The sequence below is a fragment of the Bombus pyrosoma genome, linkage group LG13 (assembly GCF_014825855.1).
Source record: "Bombus pyrosoma isolate SC7728 linkage group LG13, ASM1482585v1, whole genome shotgun sequence".
In the NCBI taxonomy this organism is placed as follows: Eukaryota; Metazoa; Arthropoda; class Insecta; order Hymenoptera; family Apidae; genus Bombus; species Bombus pyrosoma.
Genome location: NC_057782.1, coordinates 7,810,245 through 7,837,503, shown reverse-complemented (window position 1 = coordinate 7,837,503; position 27,259 = coordinate 7,810,245). Strand labels below are relative to the sequence as shown.

Sequence of the window (27,259 nt, the reverse complement as noted above, 5' to 3'; positions counted from 1 at the left end):
TGCCAGCGCCAGCCTGAACGGCGGCATCCTACGATCGCCTACGTGCAATCCTGTCGCAGACGGCCACGCCGTTTCGATAAACGGCCTACAAAGCCGTCGGAGGGGACGGGCCGATGCTTACATTCCCTGGAGCCCCTCCTGACATCGACTGTACGTGGGTACATTATTCATTCTCTACTACATTCGGCAGCAGGAGGGTGCGGACGAGTGTGTGCGTATCCCTCGTAGTCGATGACACGACATGCACTCGCGTCCCGTTTCTATGTGTGCCGTTCGTATAGATACGCGTGCACGTTTTCTCTCTTTTCCGACGCATCTGTCTTCCTCTGTCCCACCCTTCCCTTTCCTCCGTGTTTCTCCTTCCTCGTCTACCCTTCCACCTATACGGTCATCCTTCTTTCTCTTCGTTTACATCCGATTCATACCGTCTCGCTTGCGCTTTCGCCGCTTTCTTTTTTTACTTTACCTATCCTCCCCTTCTTATCCCTCTGTCTCTTTCCTTCAGCCGTCTCTCTGTTCATCCATCCCTCGTCGGGTATTTCCGTCTCCCTTTTTCGTTTTCTTTCGCCTATCTCCCTCTGTTGTTCGTGTTCGATGCGAACTTGTGCGCGCAAACAGAAGCCAGTAAAAGGATAGCTCGGTGGGACGGAGGGCGACAAGGGCAGGCCGCGACGGAACGGCAGGTTCGGTGGAGGGATCGAAGAGGTGGCGGCATTAGTGCGACCGACCGGGGCCACAGGGTGCGAGAAGAAAAGAGGGAGACCGAAATCGGAAGAGCATCAGGCAGAAAGAAGGAGAAGCGGGTTATTAGAGAGAGAAAGATGCGATTACCTCGATAGGCTGTAGCACACGATGCGCAGGGACAGGTTCGAATAGGGCTCGGTGATCGTGCCATTATCCTCTACGGGGACCGACCTTCCGCCTCGTGTACAAACGGCTCGCTCTAGGCACGCTCACCCCTCTTCACTTTCGACGCTCACGACGCACTTCCCTGGGGGAGGTTGTAGCCAATCAGCGATCGAGTTTCCGTGGCCCGCGGCCGCAGGCTGACTCCACGTCTCCCGTACCTAATGTAGGTTGTCGAAGGTAGGCATCCTTTGTACCCTCCTTATCTTCTTACCTTCGTTCCCTACCTCCTACTTGGGCCGAAGGTAGCGAAAGTCATTTACAGGGCCCTATACAATATTCGCATCCTCTATCGCTTCCCCCTTGTTTCTTATACCGGTGGTTGCTATGCCGATCGACAAACCAAAGCATCTCTCCAGGTACTCGGTATAGCTTACCAGAGTGGTGTACCTTTTTCAAAATTTCCGCAATTTCAGTATTTCCGCTATTTCACAGGGGTAACTTCTTCGTAATTATTTCCGAGGATCGTTTATGGGACGCTCGACCAGCGTAATTACCAAGCTTTCTTGGCCCATTCTACTTATTTCGTTCCATTGATATTGCCCGATATTCCTCGACAATTTTGTAAGATTTTGTTAGATCGGTACTCCATTAATGACTCGTTTTCTATCGTATTGGTATTTACGAACGATTATATCGTTAGTCTATTTTTTACATTTGCGATGTTCCATCAGCTGTGTACTTACCTCGCTCGAAGGGCTGCTCGGTTCCATCCGGACGCAAAAATGGCGTGTGTGTGGAGGGGACATCGAATTAACACTCGTATCGCGAAGAACTAAATAGTCCACCCGTCTGTCTTTGCGTAATTTCTAAATCACGTTTGATTGAACGTATCGCGCGAACGCTGGTACGATAAAATTCGCTGATCTTCGAAGTACGTTTCGATTATTATTTTGTATAATCCACTTACGAGATGTTCAACGGGCTAACGTTAAAGGAAAAGGACCAGGCAACACGTACGCTTGATTATGATTATACACATCACGATTTATTGACGAGCAATGGATCGTACACTTCATGTAACATGATTCTCAAAAACAATTTTAACAAAACATCAAAGTAAACGCTAGCTAATTAGCGATAACAAACATTGCCGATTACTATTCGTCGGCAAGATGTAAGGCGACGTTTTCAAACGCGCCCAACCTCGCGATAATGACATGGATAATTAGATACTCGAACGATCAATGACATTAGATATATAAGTAGGTAGTAAGTAATATACGCGCTTATAGCCTGGGTTATTTTGCTGACTTAATCTACGGTAATTTTCCATTTTTTTCCTGTCGATTTTGATAAAACACAATACGCACGCCGCTTCGCTTACACCTTCCAGTCGCTTAAAAGTTCGATCATAACGCTCGGATGGCGCGCAATGTGTGAAAGAAAAATCAGCAATCCTAGGACCGTTTTGTAAGCGACAACGAAAAAGTTTCGTAAAATGTTTAATCAAAGGTAGATGATGGAGAACGAAGAAGGTTTGAAGTATTTGAACAACTGTATTCTCGGTGATTATTGATGTTCTTTGTTCGATTACAACTCACAGCTTGTTTATTATGGAAATACTGTATTGCGTTACACGTTTAATATTTATGAGAATGACATTGATAATAACTGCGTTGATTACTTGTATACTATTTCATGGAGTTATCGTGGAAATATTTTCGAAGCACAACCGATTACGTTTATCGTTACAATCCCTACAGTTTACAAACAGAGGTTTCACGTAATTGCGACGAACGATAGGTTTCGCGATGATAAAATATAAATTGTTCCGTTTTCTTATTAATTTCTTATTAACTTGCTTTAAAATCTGAAACATTCACATATAAGCTTTTTGATCACAAAGACGCGATTTCGTTTTCCTTTTCCCTCTCCTTTTCTCACATTCTGTGCTTACGATACGTCATCTGTTTGTTTTCTTCTGGGGATGGGGAGCACATTAGTTTCAAGAAATGTCCTCAAGATATTCCAAGGTGGAAAGAATTCTTGATCCCTTGTCGTGGCGCAGCTATCTATTCTTCTGCGCGTTAAAGTCTTTTCGAACTGTAACTTTAGATACGATACATAACGGTTCGTGTTGTTAACAAGTACACGATCGTCGCTCTAAACAATGGGTTAATATTTCAAGTAGAACTTACGTAGGTATAGTCACATGGCAGCTATTCGACTCTTGCAACAAATCAGACATTAAAATCTTCGCAGTCTTCGTGGGCTACGTTAATCGCTTTCGTAAACCATCGGTTCGAACGAACATTGTCTTACTAGTTGTTCAACGTGGGCATTTTATAATTGGCGGATCGATGGATAAAATTACGATCGATCGTGATGGTTGAACGTAAAGTGATTCCGTTTAAAAAGGCCGTAGAAAAATAACATGTAAAAATCTGGGTCCCTTTTACTTCACCGTAAATCCTAACGAACTGTGACTCTAATGTAATCCTCGTTTTCCTAAACTGGCAGTTCTTTTTTTATTTTTATCCTTTTTTTTATTTATTTATTTTTTTTTTTTTTTTTGATTATCAGCTAATTCGAAATCGTGTGGTTCCCTTTTTTCTCCAAATGTCGTCCGACCACGCGTAACCATGTAACCATAATTGATGCAAATTTCCTAACCGATTCGAACGTCCGACTTCGTCGCGAATCGTGGGTATCGATATTCACCATTGTTTCTCCGCACTCGTTGGCACCGTTCCCCTATTTTCAGTATTTAACTCGACTAGACGTTTAGAACTCTTACTTTTACATACCCACCTTGACTCTCATTCGGCCATCGACATACATCTTTTTTACGCAACGTGTACGCTCGATCGATGTGCAATACCGGAAACGCTGAATTATTCTGATCGTTCGAGTAGGATTTGGATTCCTAGTAAACGTTTCGTTTAAAATTTCTTTGAAATCATCGTATTCATCTTTATTGCTGTCCTTGTACGAACAGGAGCAGTCTGTACAGATTCCGATACAGCATTAAAAATCGCCATATATCACGCACAACGAGCTTACAACGAGCTTACAACGCACTCCACGTTACTCTTTATCCGAATGTTTTCAAAAACCGCTCGATCGTATCGATCTTCGGACGATAATACCTATAATATATTATTCATAAATCAGTAACAGCGATATGAGTTTATACGTCTTCGTAGAATAAAAACTCCCTTAATATTATAGGATACGACGTACGAGTGGTAGGTACGTATTTTGCATATTTAAACTTCCAATTCAAAACGATACACCTCGACACGAACAATCGAGTGTACATTACAAAGATTTTACAAAGCTCCTCGAAGCTTCTCACCTAATTTTTTTAAAGGGTTGCCCGTTCTTATATGTATCACTAGCATGTTCCCCTCTCTTTCTTTGTTTTTTTCTTTTTTCTTCTTCTTCTTCTTCTTCTTCTTCTTTTTCTCTTTTACCACGAAATTATAATCGGCCTTCTATCGCAATAAATCGCTCGTAATATATTATATCATAATAGACGATAATTAAATTGCACTAGTACATTGCACACGTTCTCTGGCGTTCTTTGGCATCTCTATGAAGTACATATTTCTCTAAGGTTCTAAAAAAAGGAACGACAACACGTGGGGACAAGAAAGTTTATCCTTCATCCATCCGCCGTTCCACTCTAACCATTCATTCGCTATCCTTGTCTCTACATCCCTTAACCATACGTTATACGCTACGTCTAATATATCTCTGTCAGGCGTTGTGCCATTGCCAATAAAACGGATCCGCCAAATTGCCGACTCTTTCCGCAAATTAATTTGTCAGCCTGGCCACAAGTAGGTATACTAATTTGCATTTAATGGTTGATCATAGACAGACACACACATACGTACATGCATTACAAACATACCGCCATTGTTTCTCATTTGAGAGGAAAAGACACAGGGTAACACGTGCGTTATTCGTTTTGTCGCTATTTTCTTCTCCTTTAATGTAAAACATTCTGTAACAGACGATCTTCGTTTAGTCTTGTTCGTTTTGAAAAAAGTATCTAATAGAATATATTTACTCGCGCTGTATTAAATGTCACAATCATTCTTTTTCACTTTCACCGTTCAAGCTGGCGCTCTAGTTTATGCTACCGGGTGTACCATGTGTCTTCACACCCACGCGAAACTCATCACGTTTTACGAAACATTATAGGAAGCGGGGGAAAATATATGGTAACGTACAGCCTTTGGATTGGTCACGTAGGAATCTTGTTTCCGTAAGAGCGTCATCTAAATCTAATAACAGGAAGTGGTAATATCGAGTGATTTGGTCAGCATCTCTGATCTTAAGCAGCCGTTTGAATGAAGCCAGATATCACAAAAAATAACGACGCAGGCTATGACAAGTACTTTGATCTTTGGCCAAGAACTAAACCTAAATCTAGCTTTGATCTCGCGAAAATCCTGCAGAATATCGTCGTTTTTATTGGCCGATTCGATGACACTGGGGTCAGATCTAAGCCTAAACGTCGAACCATTTTTCCATTTGCGTTTGACGATTCGTTCAACGTGGAAGTGAAACTAAAGTAAAAACTGTGCAAGCTGTGACCGGACAATGACGCTGAATGAGAAAACACATAATTATAGAAGGACACGTTCACCTCGCGGTCGATTATTCGTGTAACTTTGTGGATTCTGAGTCAGATACTCGGACGCGACGTAAGGGCGGTCAACGTTTCGTTGCTTCATCTTATTGAGATTCAACGAATTTATTCAGTTACTCTTTAAAGCGATTAAGCAGTGAAACGCTGGCCGGCCGCCTCGCGGCGATCGAATTGATATTAACCCAACCTAGTCTGAAAACTAAGGCCAGCCGCCGGTTATACGTAAAGAGAAAAATCGTTCAGAACGTCGATCTTTGTAACGCATTCCCTATTATCATCGTCGACAACTTGATCGCTTTAGCTGCAGTGGACGAGTCCATAAAAATAAAAACGACGAAGCGAAATAAAAAATTGTACTCGCGACACTATTTTTCGCGATAGTTTGCTCACTCTCGGTAACGATATTCAACGCATTAAAGTTCGAAAAAGATCGGAGACGCCGACCAGATTGTTGGCTATTACCATAGGAAGTGGTGAAAAGAACGGAGGATACACAGGAGGATAGCTCGTACTGTTAGCGGAGAGAGAATTACGGTGGCTGTTGCGAGGCAGAATTGAAGTAACTGACTCTTTGATTCCTGTATTGCGACGCGACCACAGCCTGAGGATTAGGAATGTGCCTGATACTCAAGTTTGGTTTGATTTTCATTCCGAAACCGGAGATTCTTTGATGAGGTTGCGGTATTCGCAGGGCGACTTTGCTGGCGAGGTTGGCAGAGCTGAGTACCAAAGGATCGATCGAATTCTCGTCGGTGATGCAGCCGCTTAACAGGGACACAGCCGCGTCGGAAAGTGTCACTAGATTGGAGTCTTGACCTCGTCGTTGCTCCAGGTCTTTCGCTTTTCCTCTTAGTAAGCTTCCTGTTGGGATCGATGGTCGCGATGGCCTTGGTTTTAACAAGGACAGGGTACAGGATGACGAGGACGACGACGACGACGACGACGACGACGACGACGACGACGACGACGACGACAAAGAGGACGAAGGTGAAGAGGACGACGAAGAGGAAGGGGAGGAGGAATAATTAGCGACCGATAAATTCGCAGACAGATCGAGAACGTTATTGTGAACCGCTCCACCGCTGCTTAGATCCAGCGGGATCTCGTATTTGGTATTGTTCGGTTCTAAAATGGCGCTCGACGTGGCAAAACCAGAAGGCTTGGCTACGCGCAGTGGCGCTAGTGGTGGCGGGCCTTTCTTTTTCGGAGGGGCGCTGACCTGAATGGGTGCAGAATGTTGTTCCTCTTTCGTCTTCGACATTGTTTTCAACGCGTCGCGCATCTGTTTCTCAGCCAACAAGCTTCTCACACGATTCGCTTTACTTTCGCGCAATTGTTTCTCGAGTTTCTCTCTGTTCAAGTTATCGATCTTCTCCCCGTTGTTTTGCACGCGTTGCTTCGCTTTATCCCGGAAATTGTCGCTGGCTTCGTTCACGGCTACCAGACCCAATCTTCGAAGAATCTCCTCGTCCTTCTTCGGACGTTCTGGTTCAACCTGTTCCACTCTTTTCACGATTTCCGGCACAGTTTCTTCCTTTTTCGACGATGGTCTACAACTCTGCGGCATGCTTCTCTGATCCATCTTATCGGCCGAGGCGGAAGTATCCTCCGTCGGAGGAGCAGTTATATTTTGCGCGATTCGAACGACCTCGTCAGGTATGCTGTCTATGATTTCTTCGATGGTCTCCTCTGTCTCTCCGAGGTTCTCTTTCGTAACTGCAGTTTCCCCCGGAGCCACCAACGCGCCTGTCGATCGTTGCTGACTTATCGTCGTGGCTTTGATCTTCTCTCGTCTAACGGCTCTCATCTGCAGCAATTTCTCTTTTGCCTGGCCGGTCGCGCCGCTCGACGTGATCCTCGGTGGACACGGGGTCAACCGAACCTTCAGTTTCAATAGATCCTCCCGCGGCGTGGTGGTGATCTCAGCGATCACTCGTTTGTTTCGTCGTTTCCTGTGCTTGTGGTGTTCCAGCTTCGTCAGGTCTTTGGTCTTGGAACTCTCCGGTGCGTGATTGTTTTGTATCGGTACGAGATTAGGAGTCCTCATAACCGGAGTCACTTTGCACCTTGGTTTCTTCGCCTTCGGTTCCTTGTCGCGTTCCAAATTGGTCTTCAAGGATCGAGGGGGCACGTTGCTGCTTTCTAAAATCCTACGGGCCTCGACTTCGCACTCCTGCTGTGGCTTGGGACTCGGCGGTGGCGTCGGCGGCCTCTGAATATTTTCCATGGTCGCGGTATCCTCGGTCGTTTCGTCGTTGAAGGAACTGTCGCTCGATTCCGGAATAATAACCTCCCTGCGCGTAATGCGATAAAACAGCTTCATGGGGGCTTCCTGTAACGTCAAAATTATCGCTTCCCCTATGGTATCTTGCAGCATCACGAGAGTTCTAAATACGACTGACGCAATAGGAAATGATTATGACTATCGCGAGGTAAACGATCGACCTCTACCGTGCGACCATGAGTTACCGGTCGAATACGATGCGAAAGGAAAGTAAATTATGGGCTCGCTAAATAACGGGGCAGAAGGGGTAAATGATAGGGGAAGAAACTCACTCTTTTCCAGCCGAATATGCAGGCGAGGTCCAATAGAGTCCACGATTGGTCCAGTACCATCGTTTTCGTGCTATTGCGCCGGTTCTCGTCGCTCTTCTCGCAGAGTATCTCGATTTTGTTGACGATCGCCCCGTAAGAATTCGCTTCCTCCCATCCTCTCTTCAGCATCAACAATCGCACCAGATGACGAACCGTCACTCCTGCCGGACACTTGAGATACCGCGTGCTTCGAACCTTGATCGGCTCCTCGTGTTTCGTTTGATCGGTATTGTTGGCTCGGTGTCGCGACCCGACACGGTTCCCCGGCTCGCGAGCCACCGCCTCCTCTTCCGGTTCGTCGAGCTCGCACAAGCTCAGGCTGACGAAATCGTCCAAGGTTAAGTCCAGAGCGCCCAATGGAAGGGCTAAAGGTGGGCATTGCGGATTGACCAGCCGGAAATGACGCCTTCGTTCGAGCTCCGACCGGAAGAGGCCGGGTACCACGAGATACACCAGTCGTTGTAGCTTTACGTCCGGCAAGAGCGGCGGAGACGTTGCGACATTGCACACGGGACACGCTCTGGCACCACTGCTCAACCGTCTGACTATGCAACCTCTGCAAACTGAGCATCGTTCGACTCGTACCTATTTTATATTCCACGCGTGTTCTTTCCGATGTTTAATTACGCTCGTTCCATCGCGGACGCGGAATCTTCACGTTCGAAAAATCTCTATTCGTCGGGAGAATATTAGAACGCGCGGAACGAAGAGCGGCAGCGGTTAGTCACCCTTCTCGAATTTAGCCACCCTGCCAGAGGGGCGAACGAAGCGGATAGACCGACTATTTCACGCACGCGAAGTAGATACGGCCGTTGGAGGTACGGCACGGTACACGCGTCGTTATTTAGCATCGTCACCGAACGATATTCATCGACGACTTTACGACACGTTATAGCTTTTTTTCTCATGCAAATTAATGTTAACGAGCCGATGAAACGCGAGTCGGATGAACGAAAATCGTGCGATGATCGGCGATGACAAGAGTAACGAGACGGGACGAGCGTTACTACGGAACACAGAATTGAAGAAAATACTAACAAGAATGCAGACATTCCACGAGAGTCGTTGCGTCTATGAGGTAGCCTCTGCAGAGAGGACACACGATATGTTCGTTCAAGTCTTTAACCAGCGGCTTCTCCCTCTCCTTTGCCTCCATGTCGTTAGTCGATTCTGAAACAGCTGTGCCATTCGGATTGTTAATCCACGGGACCAAAGACCAACGATTAGATGCTTTTTTTAAATTAACTGCGCAGCATGCTGTCGTCGCCGTGCGCGTCGCACGGAGTCATAATTCACGCCTTCGTAAAAAATTTCCACGCACTGTCGCGATTCGTCGTACGCGACAGCGAGTCGAATCGGTGATCGCCGATCTCCGGCTTATCTAAAATTAAATCGCGTAACGTTACGAGTTAATATACCGACGTGCGCGATATCGATGCGCGTTCTAATAACGGTCGGAGGATTCCGAAATGCAGGTAGCGGCGCGCACTAGCCCGAGGGGGGAAACACACGCACGTAATCGCGTTAAGATACGTTCGAAGCAGCGATTTCCATTTACGCGAGACTCGTGCGTACCGTCGATATATTTAGAATAATGAAATATCTGGTGAAATGCAAGGGGGGAGAAACGAGTTACGCCGGGGCTTTAAGGTCTATCTCTTAAAGGGGATGGTTTCTCTTCCCTTTCTCCTATCCGTGTCTATCTGTGCAACGATATTCGATAATATTTTCCACCAGATGGTTGCCACGTACGGTCTCGTTCACGACGAACATGCGTGAGACGAGATTTAGTCGGTATCGCGCGAACGAATCTGATTTCGCGCGTGCTATGCTCTCGCGAACGGAACGCGCGCGCGCGCGCGCCAGCGCTACGTCGCTGCTGTAACAGCTTTTCACGAACGGCCGTTAACTGGTGGCTAACGAGGAAGCGGCTTCCTATCAAGTTTCGTAGCCGTACGATGGCGGCAGATTTAGCAAGATCTCGTAGGCAACGAACGGGAAACGCGTTTGCCGAAGTATCGCGCGACGAGCAACGAGATCCTCGCGTGAAAGGTATACTTGACAGTGAAACCAGCTTAGTCACGCGATACGTCGGCTTGGAAAAACTAGGTTTTTAGAGCTCCCGCGTACAGATCTCCCGCGCGACAATAACAGAGGCCAAGTGTCACTGCGCATGACTAACGAACTCGAAGAAAGGAGAAAAGGCTCGACCACCTGCGTCGACGACATAGTCAACGGCTCCGTGTTCGTGCAATTTCGCTTTGCGAATGATCCGTCAAGGCCGGGAACGCGACAGAAAAGAGGTTGGTTTACGAGGAATGGCAAGAGTAATGAAGAACTTGGAGAAAAGGGAGAAAAAAGAAAGAGAGAGAGAGAGAGAGAGAACGTGCAAGCGAGGGGCAAAGAGAGAGAGAGAGTGAGTGAGAGAGAGAGAGAGAGAGGAAGGACGAGTAGAAGGGCTTCTGCGTTCGAACTTGAGAAAGGTCTGGCGCCAAGCGAGCAGAGAGAAAGAGAGAGAGAGAGAGAGAAAGAGAGAGACCACCTAATTCGTTGATCGCCGTTGTTACGGATCGACGCGATTCTCCGGAGAATCGCGATCTTCGTTCTTGGACTTGGAAGGGCCCGCGCGATGCCGATCACGTCTCGCATGCTCGCGACGAATCGTCACGAGGTCACGGTTGATACGATCGAAGGAAGAAAGTAAATTGGACGGCGAGACGGAAGAGAGAAAACGGGAGGAGAGATATAATAGAAAGAGCGGCGATGGAGAATCGCGAGGGTAAGCCGTCGTCGATAGGAGCGTTGCCACGGTAACATCGGTGGTTCGAGCGTTTTTGCTGGAACGTCGACGTATACCGGTCCGAGAGAGCACGGTAGCTATTCCAGGCAACAGGATCTCGCGGGTAGAGCATCGGCATCGCGGCGAGCAGCGGCGGTGTCCTATCTTCGGCGGAGGATCGCGAGTACCGAGCGTAGTACGGGCTTGTTGGTCGATTCACGCGACTACCATACGTTTCGCAGGGCGGTATACAGAGGCTTACGTGTAGGTGCTTACCAGCGTAGCGAGAGAGATGGTCGCCGTGGCCAGCAGCGAGCTGCCGTCCCGGCTGGCAGCGGAACGTAGCAGCGGACGTGGCAACGACGGTGTTCTTGGTTGCCGTATCGCTTCTCGCGGTGCAGCGGGCGAAGAGAGGTGGCAACGCCGCTCCGTCCGTCGGCGTGCGGCGCCCCGAGGCTCTCTCTCGCGATAGCGCGCTCGTTGTCGTCGCTCACGCCGTCGCACTCCTCACCATGGTCGTCACGAACCCGTGACCGCGAGCAATCCTGATAACTTGCACGCCGCGAGCTACGTACCATCACGTCCCTGCTGCCTGCGAGCACAGCGCCGCGCACATGTCCGACGATTTCGACCCGATTCTCTCTTTTTCCTTCCCCCTTCCTTCCTTCCTTCTTTACTTCCTTCCTTCCTTCCTTCCTTCCTTCCTTCCTCCTTTCCTTCCTTCCTTCCACGCTCTACTTCCCTCTCTTTCGCTCCTCCACTCGCTCTCCTCCGTCTATCTCTCTCTCCCCTTGCTCCTCCTTTCCTACGTTTTTCTTCTTTCCTCGATCGTTCTTCCTACGTGTTTCCGTCGCCCCTACTTTCCGAACGAGGGAACAGAAAACGAAACTCGATCGTGCCTTTGTTATCCTCGTGCACCGCTTTCTTCCTCGATCCACGTCGTAGCCGTCGTCGTTGCCGCGATTGTCCCGTCGACGACGTGGTTGTCGATCGACCGGTGGGTCGACAGGCGCGCGCGCGCGCTCTTGCCCGTGACGTTCCTTCTTTCTCTCGCTCTCGCTCTCCCCTCTTCGTGGCCTTTTTCTCCGTCTCTGTCGCTCGATCTTCCCCTCCGCGCTGCCCTCCTCCTCCACGAGGACTCACGGGGTCTTGTCTCGCGACTCGACGTAACGTAACCGCTCTCTCTGGCCACGACTCGATTCGGTGCACTCGGCCGACTCTCGAACGAGTGCGACGATGCACGATGATATCGGGGATCCGGTGGCGGCGGTGGCGGCGGCGGAGGCGGCGGTAGAGGCCAACGAGAGAGTGTGTGCAGCGGTGGCGCCGAACTGCGGCGGTAGCCGCTGCCACTTTTCGATACGGTGCGATTAGAACGACGCTGCACGGAAACGACGGGAAGACACGGGCACTGTTCGTATCGACCCCGCCTAAACCCCGCCTCGCTGCGACGGAGCCGCACGAGCGACGCCGAGCGTCGGCGAGCGTCGACGAACCAGCCGGTTTCCTTTTCCGACTTCGTCCTTTTCGGTCGTTCCGACCTTTCCTCTTCTTGTTCAACACCCCTTCTCCTCCTCTTAGTACTCCGCTTACGTTTTCACCTTTCGCATCCCTCGATCGTCCGATTCGTCGATGAATTCATCGACCGATTCGTCGATCGATCGCAGTCCAGGCGATATCCGTCCGAAGTCCGTTCTATCGTCCGCTCGCAAACCACTAAAGAATCAACTGATCGATTCGAAGCTAGATCGACCGTAGATCGTCCCGCTTTTGTACACCGACGCGCGAAACGGTTCGTACCCGACGTATCTTCTTCGCCCTTTGCATCCGTTGTTCGCGAAAACGACGCTTTCTTCGCCCGCTACGAAGCAGCGGTGGATGCTTCATCGGAGATTAGGACGCTCGAATAAACCGAAACCAGCGTGTTTTCGAATCGAAAAGGAGCGCGATCGAAGTACAGGTTACCCGCGTGTAATCGGCGCGAGGAACTCCATGGACCGTACGATGTCCCTTTCCATGTCGCTCTAATTACCAGATGCCTTTAATACGTTACGATCACGGTACATTCGACGTAAAAAGCCGCTTTCCAACAGTTACGGATCGCCATCCGTTTCCTGTGAAACATCGCCAGGTATCTACAGCGACGAATCTGCGTACGACAAATACGTACGGACGTGACGGTGGTACTGCGTGCTAATAAATATGGGACACCGGTAACGAAGCTGTTTATTAAACGCGTTCGATCAACGATTCGTCGAGGCCTACGGTTTCGTAACTTCGGCCTGTGTGTCAAAGAAACGAGGCAGTCGTGATTGGCAAACGAGGCAAACGTGGCTGCGCGATCGTAAAGGCGTTATTCTAGTTACGATAGCTACGCATACAGGCACGCCGTCTGCCGATAACGCGCTACGAAAGTCACCGAACCGTATTCGAGAAATATCTTGCGCACCAACAGCGTGTCGCCCGCCGGCAGATCGCACGCTATTGTAAATTTAAATTGTTGCGCTATTTATAGAACGAATAACCAACGAGATGTCCCTGATTGGCCGCGCCGCGTACTTTTCGCGCGATTCTTCGATTCTTCTCATTACCGATTCTCCCATCGATGCGCGTTTTCTCGCACGATCTTCCCAGACGTTGCTCGAGTCTATCCGACTTGGACAAAACCCGACTTTAATTTTCTTCTCAGCGAAGCGTCGTGAAAGGGCTTCGGTGTCGATTTCGGCGATGCGGGCTCGACGTCTCTAATAGAGAATTTAGTCCACGACGCGACGTAACAGTGGAAAACCGTAGCGCCATACAGCACGTGGTTAGACGCTCGAGGTTCGTAGCTCTCGTTTTTCGGTAAGAGCGTCGGCGATTTTTATTCGAAAGTACGATTTTAGCGCGAAAGTCGAGCGAAAAGAAGCGCGGTTATGCGTGTACACCAGCGCGAGTACGGAGCAGAGGGGGAGAAAGAGAGAGAAGTACGAGAAGTCGACTGATCGATCGGCGGCGACGCGGTAGACCGCTTCATAACGACATCGCCTTGAAAAGAGACAGTCGCCGGGCGAACCCGGTTTTACGTCCATCGAAGCAGCACGACTCTCTGGTCGATCGACGCTGATGGGCGGACGGATGGGCATGGTTATAGTTGGTAAAATGGCGCCAGGCTCCGTCCACTTTGACCACCCATACGACTGTGCGCAGTTGCGGCTCCGCCTGTAAACTGCGCGCGCTGCCTGCCTCGCACTTGTATCTTCCGTCTCGAATCACCGACATACGCTGATCGTTTTAGCTTTTCCGCTAATTTCTTTAGCTTTAGAATTTCTCTTACGAAATTTCGTCGAGAAATAGCGATATTTTTGGAGAGGAGAAACGGACGGCTTCGATATTTCACGAGTAAACGATAAGCGCTTAAGAAGCGGGACAGTCTCGTCAACGTATGAAGTGGGACGATATGCTGCACGCGGGACTATTTCGTGAAGCTTAAACGGCTAAGCGGTTATGATTACAGCGGATGCGTGTCCTGACTGTAAACGTTCCGATAAACTCGATACGTCCAAGTAATCGATATGTACATGCTATATAGATTCCTACGAGTGCACGCATTTCTTCGCATATTCGTTAGAGAACACGTATCCGCTGCGATCGTAACCTAACTTTCGCGATCCGATAGTCGAGTCGTTTTCGATGCAGCAGACTTAGCGCGATTCAACGTGTTACTTGTAGTTTTAGCTTTTACTTGTTCGGCATTGATAGCCAGACGATTCAACAAATTTCAAACTTTCTTTTATCGAACAAAAGGTGTACGTTGTATTCCTAGCTTTGTCAGTTTGCAAGTTTTGTAACAACACTGACTCATTCTCAGTTATTATTTTGTATAGTTATTATAGTAGCATATCTTACCTACGATCGGTCCCATGATGTTGTTCCAATGACTCACGACGATATCTTTGTGGCCTGTGTTTCTTTCAAGAAAACGTCTCCTCTAAAATCGACAGTTTTTCACTTACATTGCGATCGATGGCAAGCGGCGATATATGCTTTGTTCTTCTTTGTCTGTGTAACGAAGGTACGTGTGTGAGGAAATTGTACAAATTTCAATGTATATACTGAACATGTGAGTTCGCACTGAATCTACCGTTGTACTTTCTTACGTACGTAATTCGCGATTTGCACTGTGAAGATTAATACGATAATTTTCACTGGAAAATCACTCGGAAAGTCACGTTAATCGCGCGTCTAAAGACTAAATTACGTATCGAATGCTGTCGCGACGGATCAACTAGCTACATCTATTTATACGATATTTAACCTCTTATCCTACAATTTAAGTTCCGAATGCGGCTAAGAGAAAAAAGTGTTTGTCGCATGTAGCCCGAAGAATGTAAGTTTTATGCCCGTGTTGTTTATGTTTGGCCCGAAGGACGTGCCACCTTTCTCGCACGTGTTCTCTGTGTTTGGGTCGAAGTCAGGGAGCCACGAGTCTAACTCGATGTTGTAGGTTAAGGGATTCAAAATTTTCCGTTGTAATCTTCGTTTTGCATTTGTTAATTACGATACTCTGTCTATGTCTATGAGCAGAATCGAATCGTTTATCGAACGTCGATACCAGTAGTACATTTGAGTGTTTTAATAGCAGACGGGAAAACGTATCGGATATTCGAAGAATATTCCCAAGATTGGATAAACGACTTAATCGATTTTACGACGGATACTCTTTAGAGCGATACCTGGATTTTGTTTTAGACGTTAAAAGGAGTCGTAGTTTGATGTTCGGTGGATCTATTTCCGAAGAAAGTAGGTGGACAGTAAAGCTTTGTCCATATGTTGTGATCTACTTTCGAATGCGGCCTCGAATGTGTTCTATATACATATTTTAACAGTATACTCTTATTTATAGCTGTATAGTTAGATCGGACGTTCTTTGTTTTATATTGCAGATAGTTCGTACTTCGTAACGGCGTTACGATACAGGAAAGGCGTCTAATTTTTCACGAGTTTACAGCGATTTAAGAATTTTGAATCTTTTTTTTAACAAAGTTTTATGTTTTTGCCAATAGAGCATTGGGATATGGAAATGGAATCAGGTGAAAATGACAAATCGATAGACACGCGGTTTTCGTATAAAATTAATTCTTTAATGATAACTCGTCGTAGTAAAATTATACAGGAAATTGTTCTACGGTTATATTTTATAACGGGTAATTCAATAGAACGTCCTGTCGGGCTAATTCCAATAACATAGGATCGTCGAAGAATTTATTGATAGACACGTCTTCCGAAAGTCCCTTTCGCCTTCTTGTCTTCAACATAAACTCTCTAGCTAAATGCGTAGCTGGCTGTGGCTCCAGTGGTCGAATAGTAATGCTTTTATCTAATGGATCGCCAGGCACGATCTGCCAATGATGGAATACGGACAGGCAGAAAGCCTGACCTTGCGTATGGGTTCGCAGGTCAGTCTCGAATCCGAAACTATCGATTGCCGGGATGAATGCTTTGATGGTATACAAGGGACTTCCGGGAACGGGAGCGTCTTGAGTCACGTGGCCCCTTCTTTTAGCCAGCACGGTATAAACCGCTGACACGCAATCCGCAGGCGCTTGAACTTCGACGAACAAGTAGGGTTCCATCAATCTGGGCGTTGCCATAAGGAAGGCAGAATAGGCTACCCTTCTGGCCGTCGGAATTATCTGACCACCTGTAAAACGAAACAAATTAATGTTGTTCGCAATAAGAAAAGGGTGGAAATTATTCTTCGTCGCTTCGCGGAGTCAAGCGGAGTCGGAGAAAAATATTATTGGCTGATTAATAATAATTAATTAATAATAATAATTAATACGGTATATGCATTCTGAGCGCTTTCAAACTTTGCTTAAAAGGTAAGAATCACGCTCGATTTGAAATATTTTAATGTACCTCGAGGAACAAAATATTGAGAAATAAAAAATGAAGAAACTGCGGTACTTTTCTTACTCCAGCGCCGTCTCGAACGCAGCTTCCGAAATAACAAATACACGATATAATACATACCTCCTCGATGAAGAGGTTCTTGAGCAATCACGGCGTCCAGGATTTTGAACTTCACGTTTCTAATCGGTTCTTCGCAGAGAGGACCTTCTCGCGTACCCCACTGGAAGCCCTGAATGATGGCGTCACGGGCGCTGTTCAATAGCGTCTTGTCTACTTCTGATGGCAAAGTATCGTCGACCAGAATATTAGGACCCGTGGCGTCTGGACCAAACGCCCATATGCTTCGCGCCGCCAATAAATCCCAGTCGTACTTCGTCTGGAAAAATTCTCCTAGACGTTTTCTGCAAACACGAGTACATTTTGTTTTGAGATTTTTGGAACTTTCGTGGCTCGATACCGAAGAACCCAGACTTGCGTGTACGAACCGCGTCTTTACTCCCTATTAGGGTCGATCGACCCTCTCTGATGAAGCTATATATCTGTGAAGTCTGCATTAACGTACTATTCTATTTTCTATATCGACAGACAGGCTGCGGGTATTTGTGCGAATTTATACTTTTATAAACACAACTAAAGGAACAGAACTTAAGCGAAAATTTAATTTCACCCATTAAATACGTTGTAAGGTGTACCTTATCTTGGATATTTTATACATTTTTGCGCACTCCGTGTATTTTTGCATTTTTTAACTTTCTATAAATGCGTAAAAATCCACGATTTACTGGCGGGGTACAGAATTTTTCTACTTACTTGTTCCACGTGATTTTAACGTGTTCCGCCTCGATGTCCTCAGCCAGGCCTCTCTCGAGTGGTTCGGCGATCATCGTCAACTTGTTCCGTTTATTGGGTGTTTCGGCGAAACACTTGAGAGAACTCGTTTCTACTACCGTCTCCGCGAAAGCAACGACCGGGTCTGCTACTTTTATATCGATTTCCGAATACATACGACGCAGGTCGTGCATCGCGCAGTCCAAGTACAATTCACCGGTACCTAGGACCACGTGTTCGCCGCTCTCCTCGACTCGCGTGCCCAGCAATGGATAGCTTTTATTCACTTTCCTCAGGCCGTCTAACATTTTTGGTAACTCTGATGGATTGACAGGTTCGACCGCGATTTTGATCACGCTCTGAGTATTGAACTTCAATGGTCGGAAGATATGCAAGTCGTCTGAATTACTGAGATCGGTAATGGTGCTCGTTTTTACGATCGGCCTGTCTATACCTTCGATAAGTACCCAGTTGCCCGCGGGAACTCTGTTCAGCTCGATCGAGTAGCGTGCCTCGCTAATCCACAACCTTCCCACGGTTAAAACGCGAGAATCTTCTTCGTCGGTACGCGAGTATGCTTCACCTAATACGCGGACACGTTGTCCTGCCTCGAGTGTACCTGACATTACCCTTCCGAGGACCACGAATAGAGTACAGTCCTCGGTAGGATACATTTTTGTGCTGTGAATCATTAGCCTGCCCTGTAAATATCGTTTCCGTGTTAAAATCTATGTGGTAGGACACGAAATACACGTAGCGTAAATATTTCGCAAGTACTAACGTCAGGATCGCAATTGATCATATCCTGCGCGAGAGACGAATCCATAGAGCCTGTGTACACGTGTTGAACTTTGACTGGTGCGTGCGACTGAGGACTAGGAACGTGGGCTACGCACATATCGACTAATCCGCACATGTCTCCCAAGAAACGCGTGCATACCAATCTCAACAGAGGTCTAATATTCATTTTCATTTCTTCGGATGTTAGTCTTATGCCTAATTCGTCCAGTACTGTGGAATTAAGTTGCAATATTATTTCACGGTGAACGAATTCTACTAGTTTAATTTAGAAATATCGACTAACCATCGGGTAAAGTTGTGTCAACATCGCCGACAACTTGCGCGAAGATCTTGTACAATGGCTCGAGAATGAATTCGATAAAGCTGCGCTGTGCGGTATTGTGTGGCGGTTTTTTCGTAAATTTCCGTGTTTTCGAGTTAAAGTATATATCTCCCCATAGTCGTTTCGAAAATTCATTGGCGTTAAGCGAGGGATGGATCTTAGCGTAAAGGGCCGCGAAGGATTTCAGGGTGAAACAGACATTGTACTCCGAGCTCGCAAAGCACACGTTTCCGATTGCAGGTGACACGAAAGATGGATTTTCAGAATCCGAATATAGCGCTATCAGCCCATTAATTTCTTCGATGATATGTCTTAATTTATAGTACGCGTCTAAGGGGGGCAATTTTAGTTCGAGGATCAGTCGGTCTATCTTATTTATACAAACTGTTAACGCAAGTTTTTCCTGAAGCGCGTGTTTTAGTAAACGTTCTGTGTTCAACATGACGCCTTCGGCGGCGTCGACGATCAGCACCGCTCCATCGGATAAACGTATCGCCGCTGTCGCCTCGTCAGAAAAATTTACGTGACCCGGAGTATCGAATATATTTAAAAGGTAGGACTTTGATTTTACGTCTTGCAGTAACAACGTCACGGGTGTTGCTTTCGTCGATACTCCTCGCTGTTGCTCGGTGAATAATGTGTCGGTATACCTAAAAACGTAGATATTATGTATTTTGTTGTTTAACTTTGAACGGCGGTTATTAGGAATATTTATGAGTACCTTAAAGGTTTTTCGTCTGTTACGCTGTGAAGATAGGGATGCGTCTGTCTCACTAGACAATCGACTAAAGTAGTTTTGCCGTGATGTAGGTGACCAAGTAGAACAACATTACGTATAAGGTGAGGTGCATCCATCATATCTGCTAAAAATTCTATGCTATACGTTGTCTCTGGTAGTTGCTGTTGTTTTATTTGAAACTTTGGTTTTCGTGTTGGTGCTATCAGCGGTTTATCTAATGGCTGTGCGTCTTCTTCTTGTACCAATGTCTCTACCTATAACGTATTTTAATCAAATACATATAAATTATCAATTAATCGTTCAATTTACCTCTGGCCCATAAACTTCTAAAGCACTTGGATAATATCTTTTATCCTCGTGCAATACAACTGCCATGGAATTTCCTTGCTCCGATTGTTCTCTAACTTCATCTCTGTCTTCTTCCATTTCCTCATCAGAGCGCTCCCTGTCTTCTGCATCGTCTCCGGCATTTCCATATTCATTTTCATCTTCGCTATCAGAAGCCAAATCGGGACCAATATAATTGCCAAATTCATCGTATAGATCTGCATCCATGGTTATTCTCTTTTCTATTTAAATAATAACTGCAAATATAAAAATTACACATTTAAAATATCATTGATCATTTTTATATGGCATAAGATTTATTTCTTGCCATATTTTTCGTTGAAATTACGTTAATCATGATTGTTTACAGGCGGTTAGTTCGAACATAACCTTAAAATTAATGACAACAAATGATAGATTGCAATGATGTTAAAAACTGTAATAATCGTTAATAAATTTTGTTAAATTTGCCTTAATATTTACAAACGGTAAGTATTCGTACGGTATGCTTACCAAAATTAATATTATTTGACTAGGAGCACGGAAATGGCTAACCAACGTTATAACTGGTTACACTTGATAAACATACATCACGTAAGTAACGTTATGAAATGAAACACATATGGGTGTTTTGGTGATCTTTAATTATCAGATCAACGGTACAAATATAAAAGTTCACTAATTGTTTTGTATAAATTACACGTGTATTATTCGTGTTTTATCGTATATACATATTTCATATAAATTTGTACGAAGTAGAACGAAGTAGACTACGAGGGAGTATAAAGTGGCCTGCCAATATAATGAAATGGACTTTTCACTCTTTTCAAAGTGTATATTCAATATCCTGCGACATATTAAATGAATATTCTCAAATCGACTAGGCGAAGTCTTCAGGATTTCACATTTACAAATAAGAGCAGGTTTTAATTGAAAGTTACATTTCCATTTCTGCATTATTTTAGATCAAAGATTGTTGGCACCACTGTAATAGGTGTGATAATTGCAAAATATGCCGCTAGGGTAGTTATGTTTCCGCGCATGGTCATAAAAGTATACAAGACCTATTGTATACGCTACTACGTTAAAGCTTACACAAACATACTTTCCACATCGAAACGAATGTTGCGCACAGTAACCCAGACTGACAGCTGGAAGAACGTGAAACAGGAGTGGCAGATCATGTAAGGTGTGTACTTATTTCATTCAAATATAGACTACATTGCGACAATTCAACTGTCATAGTACAATCTGTAAACTCCTAATCAAACCCTGGGAACTTCTCATCTAATTTTGTCCTATTAAGTATAATTGACACACCCGTTACATCGCGACCTCTCTACGATAGCTTTCTTAGTTCTCGTGTTCATGTAAACAAAACTATTGCAACAGAAGCTGTTGAGTATTAAGAAGCAACACGTTGTGAATTTCGTCGGTTCGATGTAAGTTAACCGTTTCAGGGTACTCTAGTCGGAGAGTGAGACTTGACAATTCAGGAGCAGACGCGCTGCTAAGAATACATTAGAAGAGTTGACAGGATAGGCAGAAGAAGGCAGGGCAGCGGGGGAGGGGGCGGGAGAACAAGAGGCGGTATGACACGACCCCCTAATAATGACAACCTTATGACCTTCAAATTGGTCGTGGTTGGTGATGGAGGTGTTGGAAAGAGCGCACTCACTATACAATTCTTTCAAAAATTATTTGTCACTGACTATGATCCTACCATCGAGGATAGCTATATTCAACATACAGAGGTAGACAAACAATGGTGCATCCTAGATGGTAAGTCGAATAGAGTTGCTTTGTGGCATTTAATTCTGCTGTTTGCTATATTTGTGTTATGCTTAGTGTATCGCATTAGGCTTACAATGCATTCTTGTGTGTACAAAAGTTTATTTGTACCTAACAGTATTAGATACAGCTGGTCAAGAAGAATTCAGTGCCATGCGAGAACAATACATGCGCAAGGGTGATGGGTTTCTATTAGTATACTCTGTGACTGATAAACAATCTTATGAGAATATCATGAATTTTTATACCCAAATACTTAGGGTAAAGGACAGAGATGTATACCCTATGCTTCTGGTAGCCAATAAGGTCGATTTGGTGCATTTGAGAAAAGTTACAGAGGAACAGGGAAGGGAGTTGGCTCATCGCTTGAATATACCTTATATCGAAACTTCTGCCAAAGACCCACCATTAAATGTAGATGCAGCATTCCATGAGGTAGGGGACCATAAAAATAGATAAAAGAAGGAGCAGGGAGATTATTGTATATATATATATATATATATAGTTGCACATGGGTGAAAGCTAGCTAAGGGATTTGAATAATTTTGTTCTAGGTTGTTCGTATCATCAGAAATCAACCTCCAGCTGAGTTGGAAAAGAATCGGAGGAAACGAAGACGTTCAGGAAAATGTAATCTCTTATAAAGCCCTAAGAATATTGAGCGAGTATCGGGGCTGCGTAATGATTACGAATTACCTTTTTAAAGGGTCACTTTTTGCCATAAAAAGTGAAACGCACCTGCCAAAAAAACAAAAATAAAGACGAAAAAATGGGTCTTCTGTCCTCCATCGTATATAGGTACATGTGATTCGTACATTTTTCTTTTTTCGCCGATTCACGTATGAGTTCATAGTATTAATAAGCATCGATCCCACCCTTGTAACATAAGTGTACAAAATAGTAAGGATAAGAGATGCATCGATCGAAAAAGAAAAAAAAAAAAACGATACTATATGTCTCGGAGACGCAACTAGATTTTTTAAAAAATCAATTCAGTATCAGTTTAAGACTTAAAAGACCGAAAAAAATTTGTCGGAGTTATCGACTGTTCGTCATTACGATAATATGAGACCACGTCTCAGTACGCGTGTATACATCAATTTTTTACCATTGACAAAATACTGTGGAATTGAGCGTTTTTTATTGCACAATGCATAATTCTATAGAAATCTTTTTACTTCTTCACGTAATAAGATCATGTCATGAAATGACTATAATAGTTTCATATATTGACTCAGCTCCTATTTTAGACAGTGGTAAAAGAAATTATAGCTTCAAGCGTGTTTATTTATTTATTTAGGTTAAATGATCTTTTACCTTTTCTTTACGTGTATGATGATGTATGTATTTCTTGACAATTTATTGTTTGCTCGAATCTTTCTTGTTATATTTGTTTTATTGAATTCACGTACAGATTTTTAGTATATTCTCAATCATTGTCCTTTTGTAGCGATGTAAATAATATTCGGAGAAACGAATTCTTTAAACAATAAGTTTCTCTTTCTTCAGTAAATATACCATTAGGTATTTGGAACCTAATGAACATCTAATAAATATTCTGAATCAAGAATGAAATATTCAACGTAAGGCAGTATTGCCTTTGCTATTAGATTATTGGCTTTGATATTTATAGAGGTCTGATATAAAATATTTATCGTGTTTGAGTATTCAAGTAAATATATACAACGCGAAGTATCGTGTTTAGCCGATTGAAGTTGAAAAATATAGTGTATTATTAAAAAAAAAAAAAGATATACAATGAGCAATATACATATTGCTTTTGTAATGCAAGCAAAAGTTGTCTAACGTCGCGATAATTTCTTTTTTTCTATCGATTATTTTAGTTTGCCACTCTATCGAGTGCAATACGTGAACTTTGACTATGTCAGACCTTCTTACATATATTTAAGAAAATAATGCCATGGCCTATTTTAGTATTTAAATGTGAAAAAGGAATGCGTACATTTAAGAAGTGCTCCAATTGCGTGTGTAAATGAAATTTAATGTTACATGTGAATGCAAATACCAAACAGTGAATTATTTTTCGTGCTTATACAGACTCGAACGTTGCAGTCTATATCGTGCATAATATTCGTCTTACATCTTCTACGTACTCGATACGGTACTCGTACGGTATTCGTAAATGATAAGATTATCAACGAGGACGTTACAACGTGAATGAAACTTTCTCGTTTGATTATCTTCCGTTGGTGTACGATAACAATAAGTATTCATTTGCGATGTTAATTTCTTTTTCTCTCTTTTTGTTGAAAGGTTCAGTTCACGGCCCGCAAAATAAAATATATTCGTAATGTAGCACAATGAATATTTAATTCTTCGCTATATGTTAAAGATAAGTACGCGCTGTTTGTGGCAATTGTACATGGCATTGTGGAAACACAAAACGAAAAGGCGGTTTAATTGCTTTAGACGTTCTTTAAGAAACTTTAACGAAGTACTCTGCTTCGATTGTCTTTATGATTGCGACAAAACCCTTGAAAATGTAATATTCGTTTTACTTATCGAAATTCGATTCTAGTATTATATTTTGGTGTACGCACAAAGTGCTTCTCCTATACGTAGGAACGGTGTGAAACTGAGCAGTAATATATTATGGTACGTACGCATAAGATGTGCACAAATATCTTGGCGCCAACGATTAATTCTAATAGTGAAACATATTTGCCTTGAGATAAGAATAATTTGTATTATAAACGATGAAGGTTAACGAAGGAATGTGGGGTAGTTGCCGTAATGTAGAAAATCCACTTCGACATTCTTTAACGATACAAAAGAGACGGTTGTTGTATTTTATGACCAGTCGAACGTCGGATCAGAATAGGTCTGATAGTATTCTTCGTTAAAGAAAATTTTACATAGGCGTCGTTCTTCAAAGTGCAACGAAGTATTAGACAAAATTAAAAAGAACTGAGAAACAACGTATGTATTTTGCTCTATCGATACTTTCGTTTGCCAATGAGAGGTTCATAAATTAAGAGCGTTATTTTAGCTGATCTATTCTCTTAGATTCGGAGAAAGCTCAATGCGTAGTTAAAAACTGCACTGCACGAGTAAACGATTGTACAAATTTTACCGAAACGTTTATACGATACTCTAAACTTATGATTCCGTTACAGTTTCGGTATGAAATATAACCGCGAATCGTATCGTTCTGCATAAAATTTGCAAATTGTAAGCGATCGTGCGTTACTATTATGCATTCACGAAATTCACCGAACGTGTGGGCAACCGAATTGATTTCTTTATCGCGCGGACGTATTGTTCGCGTGATATAATACAGGTTATACATGTGCATTTCTCCCACAAGGTGAAACGAATCACCGCTTCGTTTAAAGCCCGTTCATTCGATAGTAGATTTAGTAGTTACATCGCGAATAAACGTGGACCATCCATCTCGGTCGATCGATTGGAAATTTCTACGTCACAAAATAGTCATTACAAAGGAACATCGTGTAGATCCAATTAAAATTAATCGAACGCGATAGTTCGATGCCTCACTGGTTTTTAGCAGATATAAAATTATTATTTCGTTTCGTAAACGCTGTTTCTATCAATGGATTATATTAGATTACGCGAATAAAAATATTTATACGTTAAGAATCAGACTCTAGATCGAAAGATTCGAACAGCGATCGTCGTTGTTATTTCGCAGCTGAAAAAAGGAAACAAACGAAACGAAGAAAGAAAAAAAAAAAAACTGTATAAATACGTGCATATTGTGAACATTTTTTAGACTCAGGATTTAGCGTTCCTCGCATGTTGTAATAATCTCAAAAGCGCTACGTTTTTTATCGCCGTCCATGAAAGAGGATCGTGATTGAGCAGATGAAAATAGAAACTCTCCTATTGTTTCGTATGCAACGTGTACGACAATTAAAAACAAGCACGATGTCGTATATCAAATTGAATTTTAACATGGAACGAATATCGTGCCACGTTGAGGAAGGGAAATCTGTAAACGCAAAACTCGTGGCGTTAGCGTGCAAACTTTTAGGTCATTTAAAAAGGGAAGAATCAAGAGGATTAATTATGAAATAGTCAATACGTTGAATCATTGTGATACTGAGGTGGAGAAATCGCAAGACGTAGCGAATGCTGTGGTTGTGCGAGCCATCGAAGTCAGTTGGAACCAGTTGGAAAAGACGAGAATTTCGAATGTTCATCGTTGACAAAATTGGGAGACGCATCGAAAAGAGAAACAGAGGCGAATGTCCTTTACAGAAGGAAACAACCAACGATATCGTTGAATTAAATTATTGTTATACGAAGGAACGGAGGAAAATTTGGAAAAGTCCCTGACTTCGTTCTCGTCTCCTCCCAGTGTTTGCTAGTCGCTACATTCAAATACCGCACGTCAGCGTAGCTACTTATTATTAATTTTTTTAATGGAAAAAAAAAGAAAAAAGATGTACCGTATAATGGCACACAGGAAACAATGAACTACACGTAATAAGAGAGTTATAGGTTTAAGATCGTTTACGATCGAAGTACGATCGTTTCCGCTGTTCTTGTCCTTAGATAGTGACGAAAAAAGGAAAAAAAAAGTATATATATATATATTTTGAACAAAAAATAAAGAATGAGTATTCCTCCTTAACGATAGTTATATACGAGCGATGTCGACACAAATACAATTATATATGTAAAAAGAAAAATATGTATGTATGCTACATACGCGTACATGTGATATACGTGTATTCTCTGTATGTGTCTACGTATACAGACAGAGCGTGGACGTATGTGTATTTTCCTTGTTGAACGAACGTACGGATGCGAATGCGTGTGTGTTAATCATGCGTGTCACTACTTGTGCAGGTCACTGTATGGAGTATACAATTGATAATAAATTATTGACACGCGTTTACGAAAAAAAAGCAAAAAAAAAAAAAAAAAAAAGGAAAAATCAATAAAAAGGAATCGTCTGGCCTATCAATTTTATGACCTGAAATCAATAGGGATAAACGTTCGTTAGGATCGAACGAATGAAGAAGCGATTCACCTTCGTCGATGAAATGGATTTATCGTCGGAAGAGTGGAGCACTGAAAGGAAGAAGTTTAATTACGCGGACAGACGCGACGATTTTGCTTGAAATTGGCCCTACCTTGGAATTATCCGAAACTCACGCCATTTTCTACGATTTAAGAGGACTTAATGCTTCGGATTGTTCCCGCGTAGTACAACGGAAATCTCGAGATTTGCTTTCGAAACGACGCGACGCGACGCGACGTCGTCTTCTCCTATTAAGCGCATTCAGAAACACTCAGCGCCGTTGGATCGCTTTAATTAACGCCGATTACGTCGCTTCAATCCGCGCGTTAACTTTTATGCGTCGATGATAATTTCCCGACTGCGTACAGTTACTTCGTTCACCATGATATTTCGTATATTCGCATCGTGCGACCATCAGTTATCGTACAGAATAATTTACTCTCGAGGATTCCTTTGATATCGCGACTGTATTCATAATTGACGCGTTAGTTTCGTTTACGCGGCCACCGCGTTTGTTAATTATTTATGCGTTCGCTCGAAGCGTATCGTCAAATACGAAAATTTGTAAAATAACATGGTAATTTCATTAACGTGCTAACTATTCGTGGTTCGTTATACTAGTTTGATACATGTCGCTGTCGATAAGACCATTCATTGGT

The 27,259-nt window shown here is 43.8% G+C and overlaps 3 protein-coding genes across 5 annotated transcripts; 1 reads left to right on the top strand and 2 right to left on the bottom strand.

Moving 5' to 3' along the window:
- Positions 1 to 1,872: 1,872 nt before the first annotated feature.
- Positions 1,873 to 12,259, bottom strand: LOC122574432 (polycomb group protein Psc-like). 2 transcript variants are annotated; one of them, XM_043742042.1, is made up of 4 exons: positions 11,786 to 12,259; positions 9,146 to 9,286; positions 8,069 to 8,670; positions 1,873 to 7,844 (listed from the first exon to the last, which is right to left on the bottom strand). In XM_043742042.1, the coding sequence occupies exons 2-4, from the start codon at positions 9,261 to 9,263 to the stop codon at positions 6,042 to 6,044; spliced, it is 2,523 nt and encodes an 840-aa protein (XP_043597977.1). In that variant the 5' UTR covers positions 9,264 to 9,286; positions 11,786 to 12,259; the 3' UTR covers positions 1,873 to 6,041. The 2 variants fall into 2 exon arrangements, with proteins under 2 accessions (XP_043597977.1, XP_043597978.1); XM_043742043.1 differs by having other exon boundaries at positions 11,163 to 11,928.
- A 3,728-nt stretch (positions 12,260 to 15,987) lies between these two features.
- On the bottom strand, positions 15,988 to 20,742 carry LOC122574431 (116 kDa U5 small nuclear ribonucleoprotein component). Its single transcript, XM_043742040.1, has 8 exons — positions 20,312 to 20,742; positions 19,781 to 20,055; positions 19,454 to 19,725; positions 18,694 to 19,382; positions 18,391 to 18,620; positions 17,592 to 18,310; positions 16,902 to 17,182; positions 15,988 to 16,569 (listed from the first exon to the last, which is right to left on the bottom strand). Exons 2-8 carry the CDS (start codon positions 20,024 to 20,026, stop codon positions 16,064 to 16,066), a joined length of 2,943 nt encoding a protein of 980 aa, XP_043597975.1. The 5' UTR covers positions 20,027 to 20,055; positions 20,312 to 20,742; the 3' UTR covers positions 15,988 to 16,063.
- Positions 20,743 to 20,782: 40 nt separating this feature from the next.
- LOC122574433 (ras-related protein M-Ras-like) lies at positions 20,783 to 26,543 on the top strand. Of its 2 annotated transcripts, XR_006319057.1 has the most exons (5): positions 20,783 to 20,987; positions 21,259 to 21,580; positions 21,708 to 22,024; positions 22,144 to 22,387; positions 23,864 to 26,543. XR_006319057.1 is itself a non-coding variant. In XM_043742044.1 (4 exons), exons 2-4 carry the CDS (start codon positions 21,391 to 21,393, stop codon positions 22,231 to 22,233), a joined length of 597 nt encoding a protein of 198 aa, XP_043597979.1. In that variant the 5' UTR covers positions 20,783 to 20,987; positions 21,259 to 21,390; the 3' UTR covers positions 22,234 to 26,543. The 2 variants fall into 2 exon arrangements, 1 of the variants encoding a protein (XP_043597979.1); XM_043742044.1 differs by having other exon boundaries at positions 22,144 to 26,543.
- The last annotated feature ends 716 nt before the right edge of the window (positions 26,544 to 27,259 follow it).

Coding starts and splice junctions, on each gene's coding strand:
- LOC122574432 (XM_043742042.1), bottom strand. CDS start 9,263: ATGGAGGCAAAGGAGAGGGAGAAGCCGCTGGTTAAAGACTTGAACGAA. Junction 8,671..9,145: donor CGTGGAATGTCTGCATTCTT/GTTAGTATTTTC, acceptor AACGATGCTCAG/TTTGCAGAGGTTGCATAGTC. Junction 7,845..8,068: donor GCATATTCGGCTGGAAAAGA/GTGAGTTTCTTC, acceptor TTGACGTTACAG/GAAGCCCCCATGAAGCTGTT.
- LOC122574431 (XM_043742040.1), bottom strand. CDS start 20,026: ATGGATGCAGATCTATACGATGAATTTGGCAATTATATTGGTCCCGAT. Junction 19,726..19,780: donor TAGAAGTTTATGGGCCAGAG/GTAAATTGAACG, acceptor AATACGTTATAG/GTAGAGACATTGGTACAAGA. Junction 17,183..17,591: donor GTTAAAATCACGTGGAACAA/GTAAGTAGAAAA, acceptor TCGTGTTTGCAG/AAAACGTCTAGGAGAATTTT.
- LOC122574433 (XM_043742044.1), top strand. CDS start 21,391: ATGACACGACCCCCTAATAATGACAACCTTATGACCTTCAAATTGGTC. Junction 21,581..21,707: donor ACAATGGTGCATCCTAGATG/GTAAGTCGAATA, acceptor TGTACCTAACAG/TATTAGATACAGCTGGTCAA. Junction 22,025..22,143: donor TAGATGCAGCATTCCATGAG/GTAGGGGACCAT, acceptor ATTTTGTTCTAG/GTTGTTCGTATCATCAGAAA.